This window comes from Bacillus rossius, chromosome 16 (genome assembly GCF_032445375.1).
Source record: "Bacillus rossius redtenbacheri isolate Brsri chromosome 16, Brsri_v3, whole genome shotgun sequence".
Lineage (NCBI taxonomy): Eukaryota > Metazoa > Arthropoda > Insecta > Phasmatodea > Bacillidae > Bacillus > Bacillus rossius.
Genome location: NC_086343.1, coordinates 32,571,159 through 32,596,381, shown reverse-complemented (window position 1 = coordinate 32,596,381; position 25,223 = coordinate 32,571,159). Strand labels below are relative to the sequence as shown.

Sequence of the window (25,223 nt, the reverse complement as noted above, 5' to 3'; positions counted from 1 at the left end):
AACCATGCAAACGGTATGCACTATATTAATATATTTTTCATTTTTTTGAAGTTCGACCACTCAAAGAGAGTACAAGTTTAACCGTATTAAACGTAAAAACAAAATGACTTTAAACGGTACCTTAACGCACGGGTTTATGCCACTGATCTAGTGACCAGTGAAAGCCATTACATACAGATGAAATAAAACGAGACTGGAAAAATAAAGTATTCTGGATAGCAACGCCTCACTGAGTTTTGAAAACAAAGATGACAATTTTTGACGTGACAACGTCTAATAAATCGATGAACGCCGGCTGCACGCACGAAAAAGTGTCCCGTTACGCACATTGTCCCGTTACGCTCATTGTACGCTTGCGCCGCATCTATATCTCTTCCACTCGATTGGAATAACCATCGATTTGACTTTTTCGAGGCACATTAAACTTGAAACACTCCCATCGTTTCCTACTTTTCCTATCATCGTCCTATCCTTAACAGAATAACACAGATTGGAAGAAGTTAAATAGCAAACATGTATAAAAGTTATAGTTAAAATAATATGTTCGTTAAAGTAATAAACATATTTGGATTAATGAGTGCAAATAAAATTAAATTTATCAATTAATTTGTAGATTTAATTTCACTCCTCCTTTGTATCCATACAAAAATTGTGATAATTCAATAAAAATGATTCAATTTTATTCATAAAAGTATGCAATCATTTCATCAATGTTTTTCTATGACGTTGTCACGTTCAACTATCGTCCGTAAACCGACTTTACAGACAACCAATTTTTTAACTAACGACAAACCAAAAGTGTTGAAAAAGAACTGTCACTGTCAGTAAACCACATCACTGAAACTGTAGAAGTCGCCACCGCAGAGTTCAAGAGTGGCTTGTCTCGGACTGCCATTGCCTCAGATCAGAGGGACAGGCTCCACGTACAGCAACTGTGTCGCGCCATTGCAAACTGGTTGCGGTGTTGCAGTAACACCGCCGCGCCGTGCAGTTATGCAACGCGGGCCTCTGCAACATCTGCGGGTCGCCGCACTGGAAGCGAAGGCAGGATTTCACACAGCAAAGTCACGCACGGAATCTCGACGGGGTATAGTTTACATCTGAAGTTTTGTATCTTGCCAATTAATTTAATCGAATATAAGTATAATTGATAGTTAATTGTTTTTAATCTTTTCGATGAACGTTTTAAAAGCCTCAAAGGTATAGGGACTGGAAAAATTCGCAGATTCACTCACCTCTAGGAGAGATTCTACGGATCCTTTGCATAGTCGGGTATACGTCGCCTGTTCATTGGCTGCTGAGTTGTGCGAGGGGTCTCAACTGGGGTAACTCGTGATTCGATACTTCTCTGATTGATGGTCTCTGATTGGTAATGGGTCCTCCAGTTTGACAGCGAACCAAAAGCACAAGCAACACATCAAGTTATGGAATTCAAACGTATCACGAAATGAATCCGCGAAATTCTTCCTGTCTGTACTTATAAGCCAATTTATATTTCAGCTCTAGCATGAATAGAGACCATGAAACCGTGTGTAATAAAAATTTTCAATTAACAGTTTGTATGTAACGTTCTTCTTGAAAATAAAAAAATTAAAAATCATGTTTTCTCAAAACCAGGAACCTCTCAGGTTTCTAGGCTGGCAAGCGCGGACTCCTGAGTTCCGTGTCTTGATACACGTCACGGGAAAACAGGAATCGCAAAAAGTACATTTTTATCACGCGCAATACACGCAGCGTGTTAGAACGAAGAGGCTACCTACCTACCATTCGTTCGAAAGGCGTTCGTTGTTAAGTGCGGTCACGTAAGAACGTAAAAAAAAAAAAAAAAAAAAAAAAGGAAGAGAGAAAGAAAGTACTACTTACTCTCTGATCGTAAAGTACTTCTGCCAGGTGGAAGCGTTACGGTTTTGAATTCGAAAGTTTTACTGGGTTATATACGAGGGAAAAAATAACTTTTTTTTTATATAAATAAATCCTTTAAAAAAATATTCACTAGTAACTTTCGCGCGGCTGTGACAATTAAATTTAATTGATGATTTATGAGTTAAAGATTGAGGATTTCCTATACATTTACCAATCGTACTGCCTGGGCAGTTATAAAACGGAACAATTAGAACTTTTATTGATTGATTCCCTACTTTCTGTGTTGCATGAGCTTTTTAAGTTAGTCTTGGCGTCTGCCGGGCAATGAAACTTAGAATTTTGTGCAGCATAATGCCTTTATGCACATCAAAACACTTTAATACTGTAAGGGAATAAATTTATTCATACGAAAATTATATCAACCGTTTATATTAGCACCCTGCCCTTATTTAAATTAATTTAAATATTGACAATAAACAAAGGGAAAAAAAATCTTATTACGTAGCTTACCTACATGTTATGACATAAGTAATTCGCGTTCTAGTTTGGCTAGGCTGAAATTCCAACGTTTTTATCTTAAGGGAGCTTCTGTGATTGGAAGAATGAGAGCCAATAATAAACACTCGCCTAAAGAAGTATCGAACCACGGGTCACGTAGCTAAAGAAACCTGTCAAGCGAGCAGCCAATCAATGACACGCAGATGTACCATTATTTGGCAGCAATATAAAACTATTACGTAGGAACGTATTTTTGTATGGAAATTTTTTCTATATATAAGTTTTTTAAGTGCATCTAACTTTTGTGTATGAAGAAGAATTCTTTAATTTTCACAAGGCAGAAGTCAGGCAGTATTTTTATCTGTTTATTACGTTTAATTTGTATTAAATACCAGAAATATATATTATTTAAATATTAGATTTAAAACACAAGCATTTTCAGCTTTGTCAGAAACATACCGTTAACTCGCATGTGTACAGTTATTTTGAATATTCCTTCCCTTTTCGCGACAGGCGGCTATAAAGTGTATAAATGGAGTGTTACCAACCAGCAATCGGTCAAAAAAAATCCCACTCTACTGTCTGAAATATCTCATCTTATTATATATACAAACCCGTAAAAAATTGCACTAAAAACATAAAGTTCAAAATTCAATTTTTTGCAACTACTGCAATAAATACCTGGCGCAGGTTCAACTGTTATTTTTTGATAAAGCAATATATAAGTCACGTAGGTCTCGATTCATGTTAGCTATTCACACAATCACCTAAAAAACAAAAACAAACAACAAAAGTGATAAATAAGTTGTTTTGGACACTTTAAAAAATAAGAAATCTAATAAGTTGATTTTCTGCAGCAGTGTTATTATCTAGTTTTTGACGTGATAACGTCGTATAAATCAATGAACGCCGGCTGCACGCACGAAAAATTCTCACGTTCCGCCTGAGCCGAGCGTGCAAGAACCGGCCAACCACCGTGCGAGGAAAATCTTCTATAATATCAAACAGGTTAAGGCGGGCTTCTTAACTAATATGTTCGTGATTATATTTAAACAAAAATATTTAAATTTAATTTGTAAAAACTGTAAATAATATTTGAAAATTAAAAAAAAGTATGCAATTTTTCATCAATGTGTCTTGTTATGACGTTATCACGTAAAATTATCGTCCGTGAACCGACTTTACTTTTTCCCATCTCATCCCGTTGGAAAGCTGGCGAGTGTAAGCACGGGCCGGTGGGTTGGCACCACTGCCTTCAGCCCGCCGCCGCGGCCGGTAAAAGGTGACCAGGCGTCCTTCAGGGCTGTCCAGCGCCGCCAGCCAGGCGTCACGTGGCCAGGCCTGGCGACTCCCTGGCCCGTTCTCTCCCTGCCCGAACACGCCCGAACATTCACCTTCGGCCAACCTCGGGTTCATTTATATTTCTCTGTTTATTTTAATGTAGCTGTACTAACCTAACTAACAGTCCATAGTGTTTCAATGTAGCTAACCTAACCGACCACTTTTAACATTTGAATTCATTTTTCCTGCGCAAAAATAAAACAAATGCCGAGGTTGGCCGAAGGTGAATATTCGGGCGTGTTCGGGCAGGGACAGAACCCGATGTACATCTTGTGCTTCTCGCCGCGGAAACGGTTCCCCGGGACCGCAGAGATGTTTACGTTCCTCTCTCCTCCACTTTGCCCGACAACGTAACACACGGCAACACAACGGGATTGAATATGATGGATACAAAAAAATTTAATACATTTGAAATATACGTGTGTGTGTATGTAAGAATAAGATCCAATAATAAACACTCTCCCGAAAGAAGTATCCAACCACGGGTCACGTAGCTAAAGAAACCTGTCAAGCGAGCAGCCAATCATGGACACGCAAAAGTCCATCTAACTTTTGTGTGTGAAGAATTCTTAAATTTTGACGTGACAACGTCTAATAATTCGATGAACGCCGGCTGCACCCACGAAAAAATGTCCCGTTACGCACATTGTTCCTTTACGCTGTGTCCCGTTTCGCACATTGTTCCGTTACGCTGTGTCCCGTTTCGCACATTGTTCCGTTACGCTGTGTCCCGTTACGCTCATTGTACGCTTGCGCCGCATCTATCTCTCTTCCACTCGACTGTTCATAAAGTGAAGTGAAAAGTTAATGTGGTATTCATTGCTTATTACAGCAATAATTTCGGCAATAAAGGTTAATTATTCTGGCATTTTAAAAATTTGATTACTATTATAATTTCAAGTATTTATTCTTTTATTATTATACTAAAAAAATTATTCAATTTTATTAATAAAGTATGCAATCATTTCATCAATGTTTTGTTATGACGTTGTCACGTTAAACTATCGTCCGTAAACCGACTTTACAGACAACCAAATTTTTTTTACAAGGCAGAAGCCAGGAGGTATTTTTTCTATCTATTTATTACATTTAATTTGTATTAAATAACATAAATATTTATAATATATATACGAAAACATAACAATGTCAGGATTAAATATATAATAAGAATAAACCATAATGTATTTAAAAACAATTTTAAAAGTATTTAAAACGTAAGAAATCATGGCTACCACCGCCGCCAAACAGTCGGCTTCTGTTGGTCACACGGAGTAACGTATAAACGTACACGTAAGAGCTGGGCTCCACCGAGCTAATCTGTACTGGTACGTGTTTGAATGCGTGCCATCGTAGATACCGTTCCGTTTACGTGATCCGTCACCGCTTCCGTGTCTTCGTGTAACGGACCTAAGTGCGGACTGCGAGCCAGTTAAGTACAGGGTGTCCAGCGACAGGGAATACAGGGAAATCCTGGAATAGTTGGAAGTTTTTATTTATGGTGAAAATCGAAGAATAGTCAGGAAAATATATGTAAGGTTACGGAAATTTAAATGAAATGGTTAGACTAAGTCTCATCCTGTATTACGTTGCAATGCTGTTGTGCCACGCATTTTTGAGGATAGTTTCATTTCAGGGCATAAGAGGCTGGATTGCATCTGTGATGGCGCCCTTGAGTGTGATATACGAAACATCCCTTTGCGCATAGTTCCTAGTTATTTTGTTGCTGTGTAGATGGTTTTTCGACGACTTTGAAGAACCTAGTACCTTTGGTACTGTTAGGAAATAGCGGGGGGGGGGGGGGGGGGGGGGGACATTGGGCGTATTACATAGAATTATTGTGTTTATTGGTCAGCAAAAAATAATGTACGAAGTGCGTAAGTCAGGGAATAAAAAACAGGAAATTCGTTTCACGTGTTTTCCTGGAAATAGTAGACGGGTCCGGTGTCAACTTAGTGTTAAATTGACATTTCCGATGTAACATAATATTTCTTCATTATTCACTTTTGTTTTATGATTTATTAATATATCATCTTGTTGTTTTTAGTTTATAAGGACGGGATTTATATCGGTTTGATGTCTTGTAGACTACTTGCATCAAAGTTGTAAAAATAAATAAACGGAAGATATTTGGTTTACATCTAACGTGTGCTGGTGGAAATAAGATTCTAAATATCTTTCACAATTTTTTTTTGTATATGAGTCAAACATATAACGATTTTGAAATTATAAGACTGCGTTTAACGTATGTACGATATGTTGTACTTGCATTAAATCTAGTAAAGAGTCGGCATGAAAAGCTTAATATATGTAGGTCTTAATACGTGACTTAAAAGTGGTTCCGACTTCTAGCAGTGTACACAGTTTTATTTTGGCACTTGCCAGTAACCTCAGTCAATATAAGAAGGAATGCGCCGGCAGCACAAAAGGGAACGCAGCTGTGGGTGGCTGAGCGCTGACAGTGCAGGAGGTACTGCGCCGGCAGCACAAAAGGGAACGCAGCTGTGGATGGCTGAGCGCTGACAGCACAAAAGGGAACGCAGATGTGGAAGGTTCAGCGCTGACAGTACAGGAGGTAATGCGCCGGCAGCACGAAAGGGAACGCAGCTGTAAATGGCTGAGCGCTGACAGTACAAAAGGGAACGCAGCTGTGGAAGGTTCAGTGCTGACAGCACAAAAGGGAACGCAGATGTGGAAGGTTCAGCGCTGACAGTACAGGAGGTAATGCGCCGGCAGCACGAAAGGGAACGCAGCTGTAAATGGCTGAGCGCTGACAGTACAAAAGGGAACGCAGCTGTGGAAGGTTCAGTGCTGACAGCACAAAAGGGAACGCAGATGTGGAAGGTTCAGCGCTGACAGTGCAGGGGGTAATGCGCCGGCAGCACGAAAGGGAACGCAGCTGCAAATGGCTGAGCGCTGACAGCACAAAAGGGAACGCAGCTGTGGATGGCTGAGCGCTGACAGTGCAGGAGGTAATGCGTCGGCAGCACAAAAGGGAACGCAGATGCAAATGGCTGAGCGCGGACAGCACAAAAGGGAACGCAGCTGTGGATGGCTGAGCGCTGACAGTGCAGGAGGTACTGCGCCGGCAGCACAAAAGGGAACGCAGCTGTGGATGGCTCAGCGCTGACAGTGCAGGAGGGAACGCGCCGGCAGCACGAAAGGGAACGCAGATGTGGATGGCTCAGCGCTGACAGTGCAGGAGGGAACGCGCCGGCAGCACGAAAGGGAACGCAGATGTGGATGGCTCAGCGCTGACAGTGCAGGAGGGAACGCGCCGGCAGCACGAAAGGGAACGCAGATGTGGATGGCTCAGCGCTGACTGTGCAGGAGGGAACGCGCCGGCAGCACGAAAGGGAACGCAGATGTGGATGGCTCAGCGCTGACAGTGCAGGAGGGAACGCGCCGGCAGCACGAAAGGGAACGCAGATGTGGATGGCTCAGCGCTGACAGTGCAGGAGGGAACGCGCCGGCAGCACGAAAGGGAACGCAGATGTGGATGGCTCAGCGCTGACAGTGCAGGAGGGAACGCGCCGGCAGCACGAAAGGGAACGCAGATGTGGATATCAGCGCTGACAGTGCAGGAGGGAACGCGCCGGCAGCACGAAAGGGAACGCAGATGTGGAAGGTTCAGCGCTGACAGTGCAGGAGGTAATGCGCCGGCAGCACAAAAGGGAACGCAGCTGTGGATGGCTGAGCACTGACAGCACAAAAGGGAACGCAGATGTGGAAGGTTCAGCGCTGACAGTGCAGGAGGTAATGCGCCGGCAGCACGAAAGGGAACGCAGCTGCAAATGGCTGAGCGCTGACAGCACAAAAGGGAACGCAGATGTGGATGGCTCAGCGCTGACAGTGCAGGAGGGAACGCGCCGGCAGCACGAAAGGGAACGCAGCTGCAAATGGCTGAGCGCTGACAGCACAAAAGGGAACGCAGATGTGGATGGCTCAGCGCTGACAGTGCAGGAGGGAACGCGCCGGCAGCACGAAAGGGAACACAGCTGCAAATGGCTGAGCGCTGACAGCACAAAAGGGAACGCAGATGTGGATGGCTCAGCGCTGACAGTGCAGGAGGGAACGCGCCGGCAGCACGAAAGGGAACACAGCTGCAAATGGCTGAGCGCGGACAGCACAAAAGGGAACGCAGCTGTGGATGGCTCAGCGCTGACAGTGCAGGAGGTAACGCGCCGGCAGCACGAAAGGGAACGCAGCTGTGGGTGGCTGAGCGCTGACAGTGCAGGAGGTACTGCGCCGGCAGCACAAAAGGGAACGCAGCTGTGGATGGCTGAGCGCTGACAGCACAAAAGGGAACGCAGATGTGGAAGGTTCAGCGCTGACAGTACAGGAGGTAATGCGCCGGCAGCACGAAAGGGAACGCAGCTGTAAATGGCTGAGCGCTGACAGTACAAAAGGGAACGCAGCTGTGGAAGGTTCAGTGCTGACATCACAAAAGGGAACGCAGATGTGGATGGCTCAGCGCTGACAGTGCAGGAGGTAACGCGCCGGCAGCACGAAAGGGAACGCAGCCGCAGTGCGAGTGCCGGATGCTGCGGGTCGCGGTTGCGCAAAGGCGCTAGCAGTTCCCAGGCGGCCTCGCGCCGCAGCCTGGGGCGAGTCAAGGCGCGCGGGTGAAAGTCGCTGGAATGCGCCCCGCTGCCCCGCTCACGTGCTGGCGTTCCGTTACCGCGCGCTCGTGCGCCTGGTGCGGGGCGCTCGTCTCGACCAGCGAGCCTCATCCATGATGTAAGGACCGAGCAATGGTGGAACGGGAGTATCCCGATAAAACCCATCGTCTAGGAAAAACCTCCATGAGTGGTCTTACCTCTCAACTACCACTGCCTCAAGACGTAGACAATTTGTAACAAAAACAAGGGCATGAAATATTAAAAGCAATTTTATGACCGAACGCTGTTGCTGTTTCACACTGCTTATCATAGAATACCATCAAGGAAAAAAAATGAATAATACATTTATGCATGCATGAATAATTGTACACTGTTAAAATTTACAAGAAAAACGGACATTTCAACGAAATACATCAAATAAACGAGCGTTCTTCGACTTCCGAGTTAAGGTTTTTCGGTACGAACAGTGTAGACGAACACGTATAACAAATATGTATATTTGTTTGAGATGCCACACATTTAAAGCAAAAGCTATTTACTCTCACCCAAAAGAAAAACGAGATGATTCGATGACAATATCATTTGATTGTAAAAAAAAACACAGGTTTTGGGTAGAGTTCCGCAACAGAGTGCTCACTACTCTAGACAGTTGTACAGGTTTAATTTGACTGTAGTAGTTGGTAACCCAACAGCTAAAAACACAAAAGAAAATTGTTTTGTTTACGAGTATGATAAAACTGAACAGAAGAAAGGCTCAAATGAGATTAGCTCAACCGTTTACCATTTTTTGAACAATATTAGCATTCCCAACAATGTAAAAGTCCTTCGTCTGGTGACTGATGGGTGCGGGGGACAGAGTAGAAATACTGCGATGACGTAAATGCTAAGCTACTGGTTGTGTGATAATGCACCGATTAGTGTAAAGAAGGTTTGGGTTCATCTTCCCGGTAGTCGGACATTCCTTTTTTTTTTTTGCCTCCAGATCGCGTGTACGCACGTTTTGAAAAGGAAATTAGAAAAGAGAAAATATCATCATTCAGACCGAAGTATATACCAAACTTTTCTTCTTCTTCTTCTTCTTCTTCTTCTTCTTCTTCTTCAGAATTTTGGCACTGTTCGTTCGCTGGCTGGAGAAGTGTAGGACTGGAAAGACAGGTGTTCCGAAATATTAGAGGCTCTTCGGAACTGGAATTTTCAGTTTAACACGAGCAAAAAAATTAATTTTTTTGAAGATGAATTCCAAATGTAATAATGTGCTTCTTAGGGGAGTAGGGGAGAGTAGGGTATAACAGGGTACTTAGTATAAATCGCTTTAATTTATTGTTTTAATATTGCTGTATCTGTCTGAAACCATCAGCATGCGTAAATTAGAATGTGAGTTTTATTCTGCAACTGGTACCGTGTCTTCTGAAATATTATTATTGCAGAGATTTTTCATTATTTGAATGTATGCACACTACCCTGTTTTACCCAACTGGTTGGGTAAAACGGGGTACAGAAAGCAGATTTTTAAATGATTAAATATGTGCATTATAAAAAATTCTGAAGAACATGTAGTATGACAAATAAATACAATTGTCAGTAAAAATATGACAATTAAAAAAAATTCAATTTTAAGCCTTCGCCTTACATGTTCCTCTGTATTTGCAGTAAAACTTCGCAAAAACATTGGTTTGCGGAAAATCACAAAAATTGTTTGAACAACAATAACACAACACTGTTAATTTTGAGGAAGTGGTTAGTCTAATAGGATAATCTACCTAATTATGTACAATACAGCCTTGCATATGCGGTTAACCCAAATATCTGACAAAACATATGATTGTTTAATTAGCCTAACATGGCATAGTAGGCCCATCAGAACACAAAATAAGGCCAGAGTCTATATTCCAAACTGGCAGAAATCACATTCAAATGGCCTACAGTCATCTGTATCTACACCAGCACATCCTTCATGGCTCCAAGAATGACGCTTTAAGCATTGCACCCAACTTTCGGCTGATTTTGAAGTGGAGAACTGTTCTGCGCAATACATGCAAGGAACATCATCATCATCATCATCATCAGACACACACAAAGTTACTGTTGGTATGGATTTGTTGCTGTCTTCTTTATTCTTATGTTTTTTAGAACTGTTTTGAGATTTTGACACACCAGCATTTTTCCTTTTTAAAGATTTTGGTGAAGCTGAATGAATAATAATTAGTTCGTTCTTATATGGCACAGCACAGCTGCCTTGCCACGTCGTCGTCCTCTTCCTTTTGCAGGATTTCTTTTGGCATGGGGAATCGGCATCACTGTAGTCGGTGGAATTGTGAAGCTACTGTTTGATGAAGCATTTCGATTGTTTTTATCAGATAGGCCTAAACGAGATTCAGTTGGTGAAGATACCAAACCAGATGTCCCAGGAATATTACCAACACTGACATTTCCATGGGACTCTGAAGGCCTTGTGTAAGCTCGGTCAGTTGTTGCAGCAGTCAGTGGAATATCACCGACAGTGTCATTTCCACTCAGTTCTGAAGGCCTGGAGTTAGCTCGGTCAGTTGTTGCCGCTGGCTGAAACATCCAATCTGGGAAGATACTTGCATAAAGAGGAAATATTCCAGTTCTTCTGAAACCATTTACCCCAGTTTCCATAGAAGCGGTCTTCATAAATGCAGCGCCATAGAGTTCCCAATCTGGTTAATTGTAATGGGACGTCCAGGATGTAAACGAACCCATTTTCTTGCTTCTTCACTATAATACTGCATCAGTGGGGACATGAAGGAAATATCTAAGGGCTGCAACCTATGGGTGCAGTGTGGGGGAAACACAATAGGACGACATGGTATTTCGAGTCATTTCAATCAGTTACAGTAATTTTATTAAGTTAATAATGTCTCTCAGTTAGTTCGTTCTTGTGTTAATCAAAAAATATATATATACTCTTTCAAGAGTTAATATAACATTAATATTTTATAAATAGCATAAATCACCTTATTTATAAAAATAGGAAAAAAATGATAAAGTCAAATTACAATTTAATTACATGGGCCTACAACATTTTTACGTTTCCAATTTTTTTTTTCACCGATACAAGACTTTTGGTTGACTGTATAAATGTACTGTAGGTAACTCTGTATAACATTTAGTATGCACAACAAAACTGTTCTTAATTTTAAAAGTCATTTGCACAATTGATCGAAAAGATGGTTAAAACAGGAAACTGGTTGGGCAGAACGGGGTACTACCCCGTTTTACCCATTACCTGTGTACCCTGTTTTACCCTACATGCAGGTTCTCAAGCAAAAACGACAACAGAAAATCTTAACAACCGTTAATTACATCGGTTACTATGGCATAACATAGCAAATATAATACTTTACTTGAATACAACTTACCATAAAATATATCTGCAACCAGTGATTAAATATTGTATAGCCAATACACGCTAAACATTTTAGTGAAACATCATAAATTTGTAATTTCCATTATTACGCACGAAAGAATACTTTGCGACACTTCATACTACCTCACTGTAGTGACGACGTGTAGATGAGTAACTTACCAAACGTACACACAGATAGCAGCACGTGTACGGAAAAAAACAGTGGTACCCCGTTCTACCCAACTACCCTGTTTTACCCAACTCTCCCCTACCTACCTCACTATCCCACTGATGCTGGAAAGTACCGAAGTTAAATGCTACAAGGAGCAAATGTATCAGAAATGCCTTGAGCCCCGATCGAATTACACCAGGCGTAAAAGTTGCCCCTCTTAAAATTCGAGATGTCGTCAGATTATTAACGAAACGTTTCGGCGAGGGCTGGTAGGAACCAGATAACCTTTAAGTTCCATAAGAAAGCTGTCGAGTCCACGAAGCAGAAGGTCACCTCAAGAACATGAAGAGGAGGAAAGAGAGCGCTGTGAAAAATACGAAGAAATTGCCGATTTAATTGTGGTGGCCATAAAAGACAGTAACACAGCACATCAGTGGTTCATGAATAGAAATAATAGACTTATTGTACCTGTATTTTGATAAAAATATACCAATAATCCAAATACATATATTTTGGGTCGGGAAGCGTAATTGTACTTTAAAAATAGTAAAAAAGGATTGATTTTTATCAAACAAATTAATCTAAAAAACATCTTGCCAAAAATAATACAATGTCTTAAGTTGTTTGTACCCACCACCCACTTAAGTTTAGAAACAAAACCAACTACATCCATATTAGTTAGATTCAAAAAATAGGTACATCCAGAATTTTATTATTGTTATTCTTGTGTTTATGAGCAAAGCTTATGGTCTGATACATTATTAAAGCCAACGTAAGTTGGATAAGTTGTATCCTTATTCGAGGAAAGTTACTTTTAATGTGTTTTGCAACCGGTTCACTTATTCGAACTCTTTTCGGTTTTTCTATTGGCCTAGAATCTTTTAAGTGAGTGTAAATATTTTAGGTCTGATTGCGAAAGCGTAAACAACGTGTGAGATCTGCAGACCCTCCAGTCCAGAGTCTAGGTAAGGGGGCGGGAGGATATCCGGAGACATCCCCAACCTGAAATTCTGCGAAATTTTGCTTTTGTACTTCTTACTTCTAATACCTAATTTTGTAATTCATTTTGTCTTAGATCATTTGTAAAAAAAAATTTCAGGTAGACATTTTGAACATAAAATTTGTCTAAAACAAAATTAAGTGCAATCATAAATATTTACTAGATAATCACCAAAATATATTCTGCATAGTACTTCCCCAGTTTCAGACTTCGACAAATTCAAGCATTTTTCTTGTTTCATCCTAACTTGAGGGCAGATATACATCGCTGAAAAGTTTCTCAACATAAAACTGCTGTACAAATCTTAATCAAGTTTAAGATAGACAGAAAGTTTACTCAATGAGGTCTCCTTTTATAGCAATGCCATTGTTTCAAGACAGAAAGGTTGAACGCATGCATGATGGAAAATTCGATATGGTATATGGTTACATAATGTTTTTTTTTAAATTTTTTTTGAATGACTGTGTTTGTATGTTTCATGTCAAAACCTATTTAATATAGCAAACATACGCATAAGTATATATATTTTAAAACAATTATAATGCGCGAATTTTAGACCCATTATGTTACAATAAGTCAATATCTGTTGAAATTATTTGTGGCAGAACTACAAATGCAGGTTAGGAATCAAGTCAAAGTAAAAGAAATGGAAAAAAAATCAACTTGGCGTAACGTTAACTGTTTGAAACGCAAGCCAGCACGAAAGGATAAAAATAACGTCCACGTGTGTATGTGGAGACGCAATGGCGAGGCATTGGCGTGGGCGGGCGACCACGCTTCCCCCCTCGCGAGGAGACAAAAGGGCGGCCATGTTGGCGCCGCGGAATGCGGGCTAACTCCGCCACGCCCCGCCAGAGCGCACGCGTGGCAGATACCGGCGAACAATACCTCTCTCTGCGGCCGCCGGTTCAAAGGTCGCCACAGGCAGTGGTGCTTCCCTTTCCAACAGCGGAGGCGGACAGAGCTTCAGACCAAGTCGTGCGCCACACCAATAAGTTCATCACCGGGGAGACACAAACCCCACAAGTCAAACCGGAGGTCGTCCCGGGAGAAAATTACTGAAATATACGCATTCATTGACACTTGCCAGATAAAAACTAGTGACCGGACAAATTCGCGAATTCATTTCGCGATAGGCTAAAATACAAAAAGTTATTTATACCTCAGTGCTGCCTCTGCTATTGGCTCACAACTCACCTGGATGACTCTGGGCCAATGAGAAACACCCAACCAAAGCTTTATCGAATCACAGGCTGCTACGCTGGAACGTCTCACATGACAGCAGCCAATCAGTGGGTGGCATTTGATCGAGTGTACGTAGAACTATGGAGTTCATCCTATAGGTCATTGAACCCGCGAATTTTTCCGGTCCCTACTTATGACAGCAGAACCTGAAGCGTTGTTTGCTTTCTATTGAGTTCCTTTCGTTAGGAGGGAATATTAGGTCGATTAGAATCTGAGGGGGGGGGGGGGTTTAGACATATCCCCCTATTCACTATTTTCCCGTTTCCCAGCGAACGCCTCTCTGGCCGTATATAAGTAAATATACATCGTTGTATAGTCTGAGTCTCGTGACCTGTCTCAAATTTGACTTATCAAAAGTAGAGTTGTTTGGCTTCTGGGTTGTGGCCGCTTCGAAGATGATTATATCACCGACCGGTAGATAAAAGATCCCTGATGATGGCGACTGCAACTTCGGCCGAAACTTCGGTGATATCTTCCTCTTCGGCGCGGCTACAGCCAAGAAGCCGAACAATCTCAAAAAATGGGCAGGACAGCCTGCGATTTTTTATTTATCAAAAGTAGTACCTACCACTGGTGCCCATTTCCCCAGATGTCACTTTCTACGTTAAGTTCCAGATAAGCAGTGAGCTATCGGTGGATAACGTCACATCCTTTGGCGGGTCACACGTGTTAGGGTCTAGACTTCTTCGTGCATTGAACTGTACCAGAATCAAGAGCGCTGTAGTCCAATCACGAACGTGAAGCTGATGTGTACATGCTAGGGACCGGAAAAATTCGCGGGTTCAATGACCTGTAGGATGAACTCCATAGTTATACGCACACTCGGTCAAATGCCACCCACTGTTTGGCTGCTGTCTTGTGAGACGTCCCAGCGTAGCAGCCTGTGATTCGATAGAACTTTGGTGGGGTGTTTCTCATTGGCCCAGAGTCATCCAGGTGAGTTGTGAGCCAATAGCAGAGGCAGCACTGAGGTATAACTATTTGTATTTTAGCCTATCGCGAAATGAATTCGCGAATTTTCGGTCTCTAGTACATGATTATGGTGTAATAGTCAACTTTGCTACTGAAGAAATCCGTTTAATTATTGTTGAAGATCAGAAAAATTCGCAGATTCAATTTGTGATATGCTAAAATTAAAATAACTGCACCATTGTTCTGCTTCTGCCATTGCTTCACAGATAATCTCGAGAACTCTCGGCCAATCAAGGAAGTGTCGAATCGCAAGTCACCCAAGTGCACACGGCTCACAAGTCAGGAGCCAATGAACAGGCAAGGCTTGCCCGAGTATGCAGAGGATCTTGGAGTCTATCCTGGAGGTCAATGAACCCGCGAATTTTTCCAGTCCGTAATAATCGTGGCTCTAGGTATTTGCAAAAAAAAAAAACTTGTGTGCGTTGCTGCAACGTACGTTAGAAGTGAAACTGTCGCAGATATATATACAGGAATGTGTGCTGCTGCCATCTGTGGTTTTAGCAAGTAATTTGTAGAGTCCGGAAAAATTCGCGGATTCATTCGGTGATAGGCTAGAATTCAATCACATATATCTCTTAAATAATTTTGCTATTGGCTTACTGTTCAACTGGACGAATCTCAACCAGTTATAAACCCTCAACCAAAGAAGGATCGAATCACAGACAAACCAGCTGAGACGACTTACAAGTCGGCAGCCAATGAACTTGCGTTATTTGCCCGAGTGTACAGGGGTATGTGCAGTCTATCCTGAAGGCCATCAAAACCGCGAATTTTGCAGGTTTCTAGTAATTTGGTAGTTGATTATTAGAGACCCGTGAATTTCGCGGATTCAATGACCTCCAGGATAGACTCCAATATCTTCTACACACTCGGGCAAATGCCAACTGTTCATTGGCTGTTGACTTGTGAGTCGTCTCGACTGGGTGGCTTGTGATTCGACACTTCTATGAGTGAGGGTCTCTAATTGGCCCTCAGTCCTCCAGATTAACAGAGAACCAATGACAGAAGCAGCTATAAGGTATAATTATTTGAACTTTAGCATAACACGAAATGAATCCGCGAAATTCACGGGTCTCTATTGATTATATAGCGTTGCAGTTTCCGTTATCCTTCGAGAGCGTGGCTGTGTCGGTGTTCGCTCCAACGTGTCCCGCCTGCAGTGAAGACGTTCACCTTGGCCGGTAGGTCGCTGCCGGGGCTCGAAGCACGGGCTCCGCGCGCCAGAAGGCCGCCCGGAGGAGCGCCCCGAGTGCCTGCTCCTTAAATAAAGATTACCGCGACGCCGCGATGCGCCTGAACAGCTCGTCCCGTCCCAAGGTCTGGCGGCGACCCGCGGGACCCCAGCCCGCGCTGAAAGGTTGCCTCGAGCCGAGGGCGCATCCGGCTCGCGAGCAGTTGTCGCCGAGGAGGGGAGGGGGGCAGCACAAACATAAACAATAACTAGAGACCTGTAAAATTCGCGGATTCATTCGGTGATAGGCTAGAATTCAAACACATATACCTCTTAGATAATTTTGCTGTTGGCTTACTGTTCATCTGGACGAATCTCAACCAGTTATAGAGACCGGAAAAATTCGCGAATTCATTTCGCGATAGGCTAAAATACAAATCGTTATACCTCAGTGCTGCCTCTGATATTGGCTCACAAACTCACTTGGATGACTCTGGGCCAATGAGAAACATCCAACCAAAGCTTTATCGAATCACAGGCTGCTACGCTGGAACGTCTCACAAGACAGCAGCCAAATGAGTGGGTGGCATTTGACCGAGTGTACGTAGAACTATGGAGTTCATCCTACAGGTCATTTCATTGAACCCGCGAATTTTTCCCGTCCCTAACGATAAAAAAAATGAAGAACGCACTACGGCATTGTCCACCGACAGCGCACCAATCGCAGCCATCCAGTGCGGCAGCAGACGCGTCCTGAATGGCTTGTGTTTTGCAGACGGCCGCCAATCGCAAGGGAGCAATCAATCGCTGGCGCGGACAGTCTAATGGGCGGAAGAAATATTTATTTTTTTCTCCCCAGCGAACAATACACGGCCCTACTTGCCAGCAGCAAACAAAAGAAACTCGAAATCTTTGTTTGTAATATTAGTTTACGTGGTATTTATTATTAGAGACTGGAAAAAATCGTGGTTTCGATGACCCCTGGGATGGACTCCACGATCCTCTAGTACGCGGGAACAATTTACGCCAGCTCATTGGCTACTGACTCGTGACACCTGCTAACTGGGATTCTTGTGATTCGATACTTCTTACGTTGAGGGTCATTCATTAGCTCACAGTCCTTCAGGCAAAATGTTTTCCAATCACTGAAGCGCAGAGACCTGAAAAATTCGCGGATTCATTTCGTGCTATGCTAAAATTCAAATAATTATACCTTAGTGCTGCTTATGTCATTGGTTCACTGTTAATCTGGAGGACTGAGGGCCAATTAGAGACCCTCACTCATAGAAGTGTCGAATCACAGGCCACCCAGTCGAGACGACTGATAAGACAGCAGCCAATGGACAGTTGGCATTTACCCGAGTGTGTAGAAGATATTGGAGTGTATCATGAAGGTCATTGAACCCGCGAATTTTTCCGGTCTCTACTGAAGCGACAATAAGTTATACGCACTTGGATTCTAGCCCATCGCGAAATGAAACCGCGAATTTTTTCCGGACTCTATTTATTATTGAACTAAGGTGGGGGGGGGGGGAGGGGGGAAGTGGTCGGGTTGTAGTTCCTCGTCCGGCGCGAAGAGGCGCTGACTGCAGTCGGTGCTGGGGACGAGGCAGTGCTCGTTGCACAGTGACCCAGAGGCCACCGCTGCCCGTCGTGCTGGCATGCGGCCGGCCTTGGCCCTCCTCCTTGCACAGCCACTCACAGCCACAACGGCGCTCCACGGCTCTCCGTTTCCCGGTGACGACACCCACCAAACCATCATTACTGCGACTTGCCGACACACCGCATGAGTAGGGCTAGAGACCGGAAAAATTCGTGGATTCATTTCGCGATAGATTAAAATACAAATAGTTATACCTCAGTGCTGCCTCTGCTGTTGGCTCACAACTCACCTGGATGACGCTGGGCCAATGAGAAACACCCAACCAAAACTTAATCGAATCACAGGCTGCTATACGCTGGGACGTCTCACAAGACAGCAGCCAATGAGTGGGTGGCATTTGACCGTGTGTACGTAGAACTATGGAGTTCATCCTACAGTGGAACTGTAGGGATTGGGGTGCGATGTCTGGTTCACTGTGGGACTTTATCCGTAAAACTAATCTCAAATAAATTAATACCCCGGAGGGCCTTCTGTCTCAGAGGGTACCAGGTTATTTCTTTCTTTCTTTCTTTCTACAGCAGTGTATCCACTCCAGTGTCCGTGGTCACCACCCAGTGTTCACGGCGCGTGTGTGTGTTTGCCCGCAGGACCACATCCAGGAGGTGCTGAACAAGTGGACGCAGATCGACGACGAGATCTGGGCCAAGGTCATCGTGTTCGAGAAGAACCGGCGCGTGGCCAAGGCGTACGCGCGCGCCCCGGTGCTCACCATCAACGGCTCCGACGACGGCTTCGACGGCTACCGGTGAGCGCCCGGCGGCCGTCTGCGGCCCGTGATCGCAACACGCGGCGGACAAAGTGATAACTAGAGCCACGGAATTTTCGCGCATTCATTTAGTCGCAAGCTAGAATGCAAACCTCCACACTGTCACACTGTGTTCATGATTGGCACGCAGTTATCTGGACACGCCCCTCTACGACCGTGAGCCAGCGATGTCCAGCTAGGAGAGAAGTAAGCGAATCAGGTAGTGCCAAATAACAATAATAAAAATGTTCTTGCTAAGAAATCAACCATAGGGAAAGTAAACATGGGCCGAGCACACCTATAACTTTGAATTCTATCCTGAGGCCAGAGGAATCAGCGAAATTTCCGGGACTCTAGTGATAACGTAGGGGCAGGCAATTTTCGCGAATAAATCTGAACGCCTATTAGATTGCAACAAGGTATACCCTCAGCAGCGGTTTCTTCCATGTGATTGGCGGCCGTCTGCGAGAGAAGTCGTTTTTTTTTTGACCGAGCCATTTAGGATGCTTTTGCTTCCGCACTGAATTACTGTTATTAGTGTTGTAACAATCGACATGCTCCTGAAAGAAATTCACCCAATCACAGAACACAGACGGTGCCACAGTGTTTTAACTTACATCTAGTCTCGAAATCTTTTTGCGAAATCTGCATGCCCCTAGTGATAAGCTTACATACATCAAACTCGAACCAATATCCATCATAATTCACCTCTCGGCTAGCAATGCGTAAGGGGTAGAGACCGGAAAATTTCGCGGATTCATTCCGTGATAGGCTGAAATTCAAACATGTGTACAATTCTGCTGGTTCTGCTATTTTATCTGCTCGCAGTTTAACTGGAGCTCTCTGGGCCAATGAGAGACTATCGACCAAAGAAGCGTCGAATCACAAGCTACCCAGTGGAGACGCCTCACAGTTTAATACCCAATGAACACACGTGTTTACTTGAGAAATGCAGATGATAATGGAGGCTATCCTAGAGGTCATTGATTCCGCGAATTTTTCCGGTCCCTAGTAAGGGGCATGTATTTTTCGCGAAAAGATTTTGAGACTAGCTGAGAGAAAAAACACTGTAACATCGTCTGTGATTCGTGATTGGTCGAGTTTCTTTCAGGTGCATGTCTACTGTCAGAACACCAATCACCGTATACTTCATTGCGGAAACAAACGCGCCCTGAATGGCTCGGTCAAATGGGGCAAATGCTTCTCTTGCTGGCAGCCGCCAATCGCAAGGAAGAAACTGCTGGCGGCAAGCATGCCTATTAGCAATATAATAGGCGTTCAGATTTTTTCGCGAAGAATCCCCGCCCCTAGCAATGCGCACTCATCCGAATGTTGATTCTATGACTGGAAGCATTTCTGGAAAAATTTTTTTTCGATAGGGCCAATAGCTGCTCCGTCATGTCAATGTCGACAATGGTTGTGAAAACTGTTTCTTTTAGCACCACCCATTTATCCTGTCTCATTTTCGCAAACAAAACTTAATGTTAACGTGTTGTTCGAAATCCAACATTAAAATATACGGAAATTCTGCTTCATTTATTCGCAAGTTGGAATGCAAAATTTTACATTCTCGCCCTGTGTTCATGGTTGGACCGCAGTTGTTTGAACACGCCACCTCTACGACCATAAGCCATCAATGCCCAGCTTGGAGAGAAGTAAGAGAATCAGGCAGTGCCGAATAACAAGGATAAGAAATCATCCAATGGGAAAGCAAACGTGGGTTCATCACACCAATGACTTTGAATTCTACCCTGAGGCCAGACGAATCCACACAATTTCCGGGTCTCTATCCGTGATGCGCGACAGACACGTTAAACACGATCTCACTCCTCCGGCTCTGGAAGCCGACTGACAGGTCATAACTTGTTCAAACTGGATACTGGATATCTCACTGAATCAGGCTATCGGTAGGGACAGGAAAAATTCGAGGGTTCAATGACCTTTAGGATGAACTCCATAGTTCTACGTACACTCGGTCAAATGCCACCCACTCATTGGCTGCTGTCTTGTGAGACGTCCCAACGTAGCAGCCTGTGATTCGATATAGCTTTGGTTGGGTGTTTCTCATTGGCCCAGAGTGATCCAGGTGAGTTGTGAGCCAATAGCAGAGGCAGCACTGAGGTATAACTATTTGTATTTTAGCCTATCGCGAAATGAATTCACGAATTTTTCCGGTCTCTAGCTATCGGGCTTATTACTTCAAATAGATGTAGCGTCAGCAGTTGCTGCTATAAAACTTCATTCACTATATTTTTTAATCACATCTCGCAAATGACCCTTCTCAAAAGAAGTATTTTGAGTCGCATGTGCGGACCCAAAAATACATTATTACCAAAAAAAAAAAAAAAAGAAATTGAACTGACTTCAAATCATAGGTGAAAAGGTGCCTGCAGTCGATTAATTTTTTTTGCTATCCCTGAGGTGTTGTGTTGGTTCTGGACGGGTTGTTGAAGGGAAGCGAGGACAAAAGAGACCTGCAAATCATGGTTGTTAACGTGTCGAGACTTGCTAGACTGCCAGTGGCTCCCCCATCCCAGGCGCGGTGGGGGCGATCTCGCTTCTCACACATCAACCCTGCAACAACCAATAGCTGGCGGTATGTCTACAGCCAAACCTTTCATGTCAATTCCATTTTTAATAAAAAAAATTGTAAGCTTTTTTTAGTGCTAATGCACTGAGTGTGAATTTTTTCGTCTTTAGTGTCTTTAAAAACAGATAAAACAATATTTTTGATAGTTAATTTTTTAAAAGTTACATTTTTTAAAGTATTTTTTTAAGGGGATAGTATTTTCCCTCATTAATAGAGACCGGAAAAATTCGCGGATTCATTTCGTGATAGGCTGAAATTCAAACATGTGGTTCTGCTATTGGATCGCGGTTTAACTGGAGCTCTCTGGGCCAATGAGAGACTATCGACCAAAGAAGCGTCGAATCACAAGCTACCCAGTGGAGACGACTCACAATTTAGTAACCAATGAACTCGCGTGTTTACTTGAGAAATGCAGAGGATAATGGAGGCTATCCTAGAGGTCATTGAATCCGCGAATTTTTCCGGTCCCTACTCATTAAATGGGAGTTAAATTTTATACAGTACTCAAAACCCTTGAGTAGAAACACGGAAACATTGCGGGTTTTCAATTACCTGCAGGCTAGACTTGATGTTTTGTTTTGTCCAGTATTGGCCACTATCCTCTATTGGAAGCCTTTTAGCTTTGAATGACTTGTTTGTGATTCGACCGTTCACTCGCCGTCGGCTTTTTATTGGTTCAGGCTGCCTCGAGAGCGTGTCAGAACAACCGTGGACCAATCGGAAACGGCGTCAAAACACAAAAGTGTTCGTGGTTCAGTTTTTGTCGTTTAAAGAACCCACGAAATTTCCGGCTCTCTACTCTTAGGTTATACCCGCCCTCCCTACGAGTATTTACGCCACTGAATGTACATTCCAGTGGCATTATGCAGAATTCGCGTTATTCGTACTTCATATCATAGATTATGTACGTATGTGTTATTACTACAGACCGGAAAAATTCGCGAATTCATTTCGCGATAGGCTAAAATACAAATCGTTATACCTCAGTGCTGCCTCTGCTATTGGCTCACAACTCACCTGGATCACTCTGAGCCAATGAGAAACACCCAACCAAAGCTTTATCGAATCACAGGCTGCTACGTTGGGACGTCTCACAAGACAGCAGCATTTGACCGAGTTTACGTAGAACTATGGAGTTCATCCTACAGGCCATTGAATCCGCGAATTTTTCCGGTCCCTAGTTATTAGGTACAACTATGTTCATGGCTAGTTTTACTATATTTTTATATTTGATAAAGGGCTTGATATACACGCACAGTGCTTGAAAAAAAAAATTCACCTAAAATTTACGAAGAACGCAGGTACACATTATCCAAGGATCATGGTGAAATTGCGGGCTTGTTTGTAAATTGACATTTTCTGAGGTTGCTAACTTTGGACATGAACTCGTATCAATTAAAAAAACCCATCAAAAACTTGTTAAATCTACAAGAAAAACACTCTTGTTCCCTTCTCGTGCCTGGTCTGTTTACCGAGTAAACAACGAAACACTTATCCCGTAAGTCGGACTCCAGCCCAGCTTCCACGAAGATCCAGTTACCTGGAACTGCAAACCTCCCTAGTTTATCTGAGGTACATTCTACTTTGGAAAAATCAGTAAATTTACTCCAACTCATACAAATGTCCGGACTTTATGAACTTGCAAGTTGCAACAGCTAAAGCTCTCTCTCTCTTTTTTTAACTTTAACGTTACAATAATTAATTCATTTTAAGAAGCTTCTCAAGGTACTTAGTTTTCTTAGGCTTTAAACCGCGAAAAAAAAATATTAAAAGGGACAAATTGTATGCATCAATAGAATAGGTCATGTGCTAAATTGGTTTAAACTTACCGTGCATGAAATATTGCCTGAGTGGGAATTTCTTAAGCCTGTGTCTCATACGTCATGTCGATTTTTTCGTCACTACTTTTATTAATGACAATTTATAATATTTTACCTCGATATCTCTCTTGCATTAGTTGTTCTCCCACATATACCTTCAAAGTATATTAACTTTGTGTTACATTATGTGTGTAAAAATGCGCGCAAGTATTCGTAATTATCATCACTTGCGCGCCTTTTTACACTCTTGATATTAGACTAATTGAATATCTGTTAAAATTATTTGTGGCAGAACTAATGCAAGGGAGGTGTCGGGTTAAAAGTTTTAGAAATAGCCCTTAATTAAAAAAAATGAAAATAGACGAAAAAAAATATTTATGGAGTGTGAGATGGAGCCTTAAGAAGGTTTTACTGTATATTCAGTATAGTGTAACTTATCCCCCTGTTTTTGTCTCTCTTCAGGATCGGGCTGTGTGGCTTCGACAACCCGATGAGGCATCCCAAGACAGACGAGGTGAAGCGACACATAGGAAACGTGAGTACATCGCATCTACCGGCTGTCGGTGTCCATGAACAACCACGCACATCGCACTTGGCGTACTGGACAGGTGAACAGGCAATGGCCCCCCACATTGGATTACGGGCCCTGGACTCAGGATCGGTGACAGCCCCGCCCCCCCCTCCAAGGACAAATTTTACAGTCACGTGCTACATTATAATTGCATGGTTATTTCTCACCTACACTCTTTTTAGAATGTCATTTAACCTGAAAATACAGGGTATAATTATGGTGACTATTTTATAAGTCCAAACTAAGCTTTATTTATAAAAATTATTTTACTTTAAAATAACCACAGCGAGTATGAATATTTATTTCACACACTGGGATAAAAATGAAAATAGTCACAGAAAAAATAAAATTAGGTTCCATGTAAATCATAGACACTGAAACCCGCCTTCCGTCCAACATGGAAGGGGGGTTGCGTCCCCGACACACTCTGGGTAGATACAATTAAAAATATGGAATACCAAAAAAAAAATTTAAGACCTCAAAAAAATCAACCCCTCTATTTACCCAAGGCATCGAGCCAAAAATGGAAATGTTATCAAACAAATTATAGGCTGGTCTTTGGCTAATAGTTCACAAAAATTAAATAATTAAAAATACTGCGACTGACTTTTAAAGATTAAAACGGTAATTTAAAATTGAAATAATTGAAAAAAAAAATAAGAATAGCCAAAATAAAAAGTATAAATGTGGCCTAGTGGCCACAACACTGGCTACAAAATAAGACTACTTATAATTAGAGACCGGAAGAATTCGCGGATTCATTTCGTGATAGACTAGAATCCAAAAACGTTTGCCTTTTTACTGCATCAGTGATTGGGCCACAGTTTATCTGAATGACACTTGGCCAATTAAGAACCTTAAGCAAAAGAAGTATCGAATCACTAGCGTCCCAGTTAACAGGTGTCACGAGTCACTAGCCAATGAGCAAATGTAATTTTCCCGCGTGCATAGAGGATCATGGAGTATATCCTACAGGTCATTGAACTCGCAATAAGTCCTTTCAAAAAAGTTGAGTTCAATCAATTTGAGGACGTACGCGTTTCCTCATTGGCTGAGCGAAGTACGGAACGAGTCAGAGTCGGCGGTCAGAGACGTTTTTTTTTCCCTAACCTAAGTTAAAACTAAGTGTGTAAGGGAGGGGTCTAGGTAGGGAAGACTCTAAGTGCGTCTCAGGGCAAGCCCTATACGCTCTATGCATGCGGGTTTTTAACCATGCAGAAAAGGTCACGTGCATCATGTGCTAGGAGGGGATTGGCCAGCCATGGCAGACGTTTTCGCCATGACTAACTCCCCTCACTCTTAATTCTAGACTAAAACTAGATAAGTTGGGCCCAGGTAAAACCTCCATAGACAGAGGGAAAACCCTGGGCACATACATGCGGGATGCAAAGGTCATGCATTATTACAAGCAGGTGGATTACAGGAATAGAAGGATGGTCCTGGAAGAAGAGTGGGGCGTGGTAGAAGTTCTTGGACTTTTAGTCCGCATTGGTTTGGTCAGGTCTGGTCTTTTTGGGGGCGGCTTATGCCGTTTCCCGTTGTGCTGCCAGTTAGCACTCATTGTGGCTGTGTAATATGATCGT

General features: G+C 42.9%; 1 protein-coding gene across 2 annotated transcripts in view; it reads left to right on the top strand.

The window, feature by feature from the left end:
• Positions 1-25,223, top strand: part of LOC134540409 (uncharacterized) — a 214,367-nt gene that overhangs the window by 158,436 nt on the left and 30,708 nt on the right. For both annotated transcript variants that reach the window (XM_063383130.1, XM_063383128.1), the window contains exons 3-4: positions 18,502-18,659; positions 23,532-23,604. In XM_063383130.1, the coding sequence (XP_063239200.1) occupies positions 18,502-18,659; positions 23,532-23,604 (231 nt within the window). The remainder of the gene's footprint in view (positions 1-18,501; positions 18,660-23,531; positions 23,605-25,223) is intronic.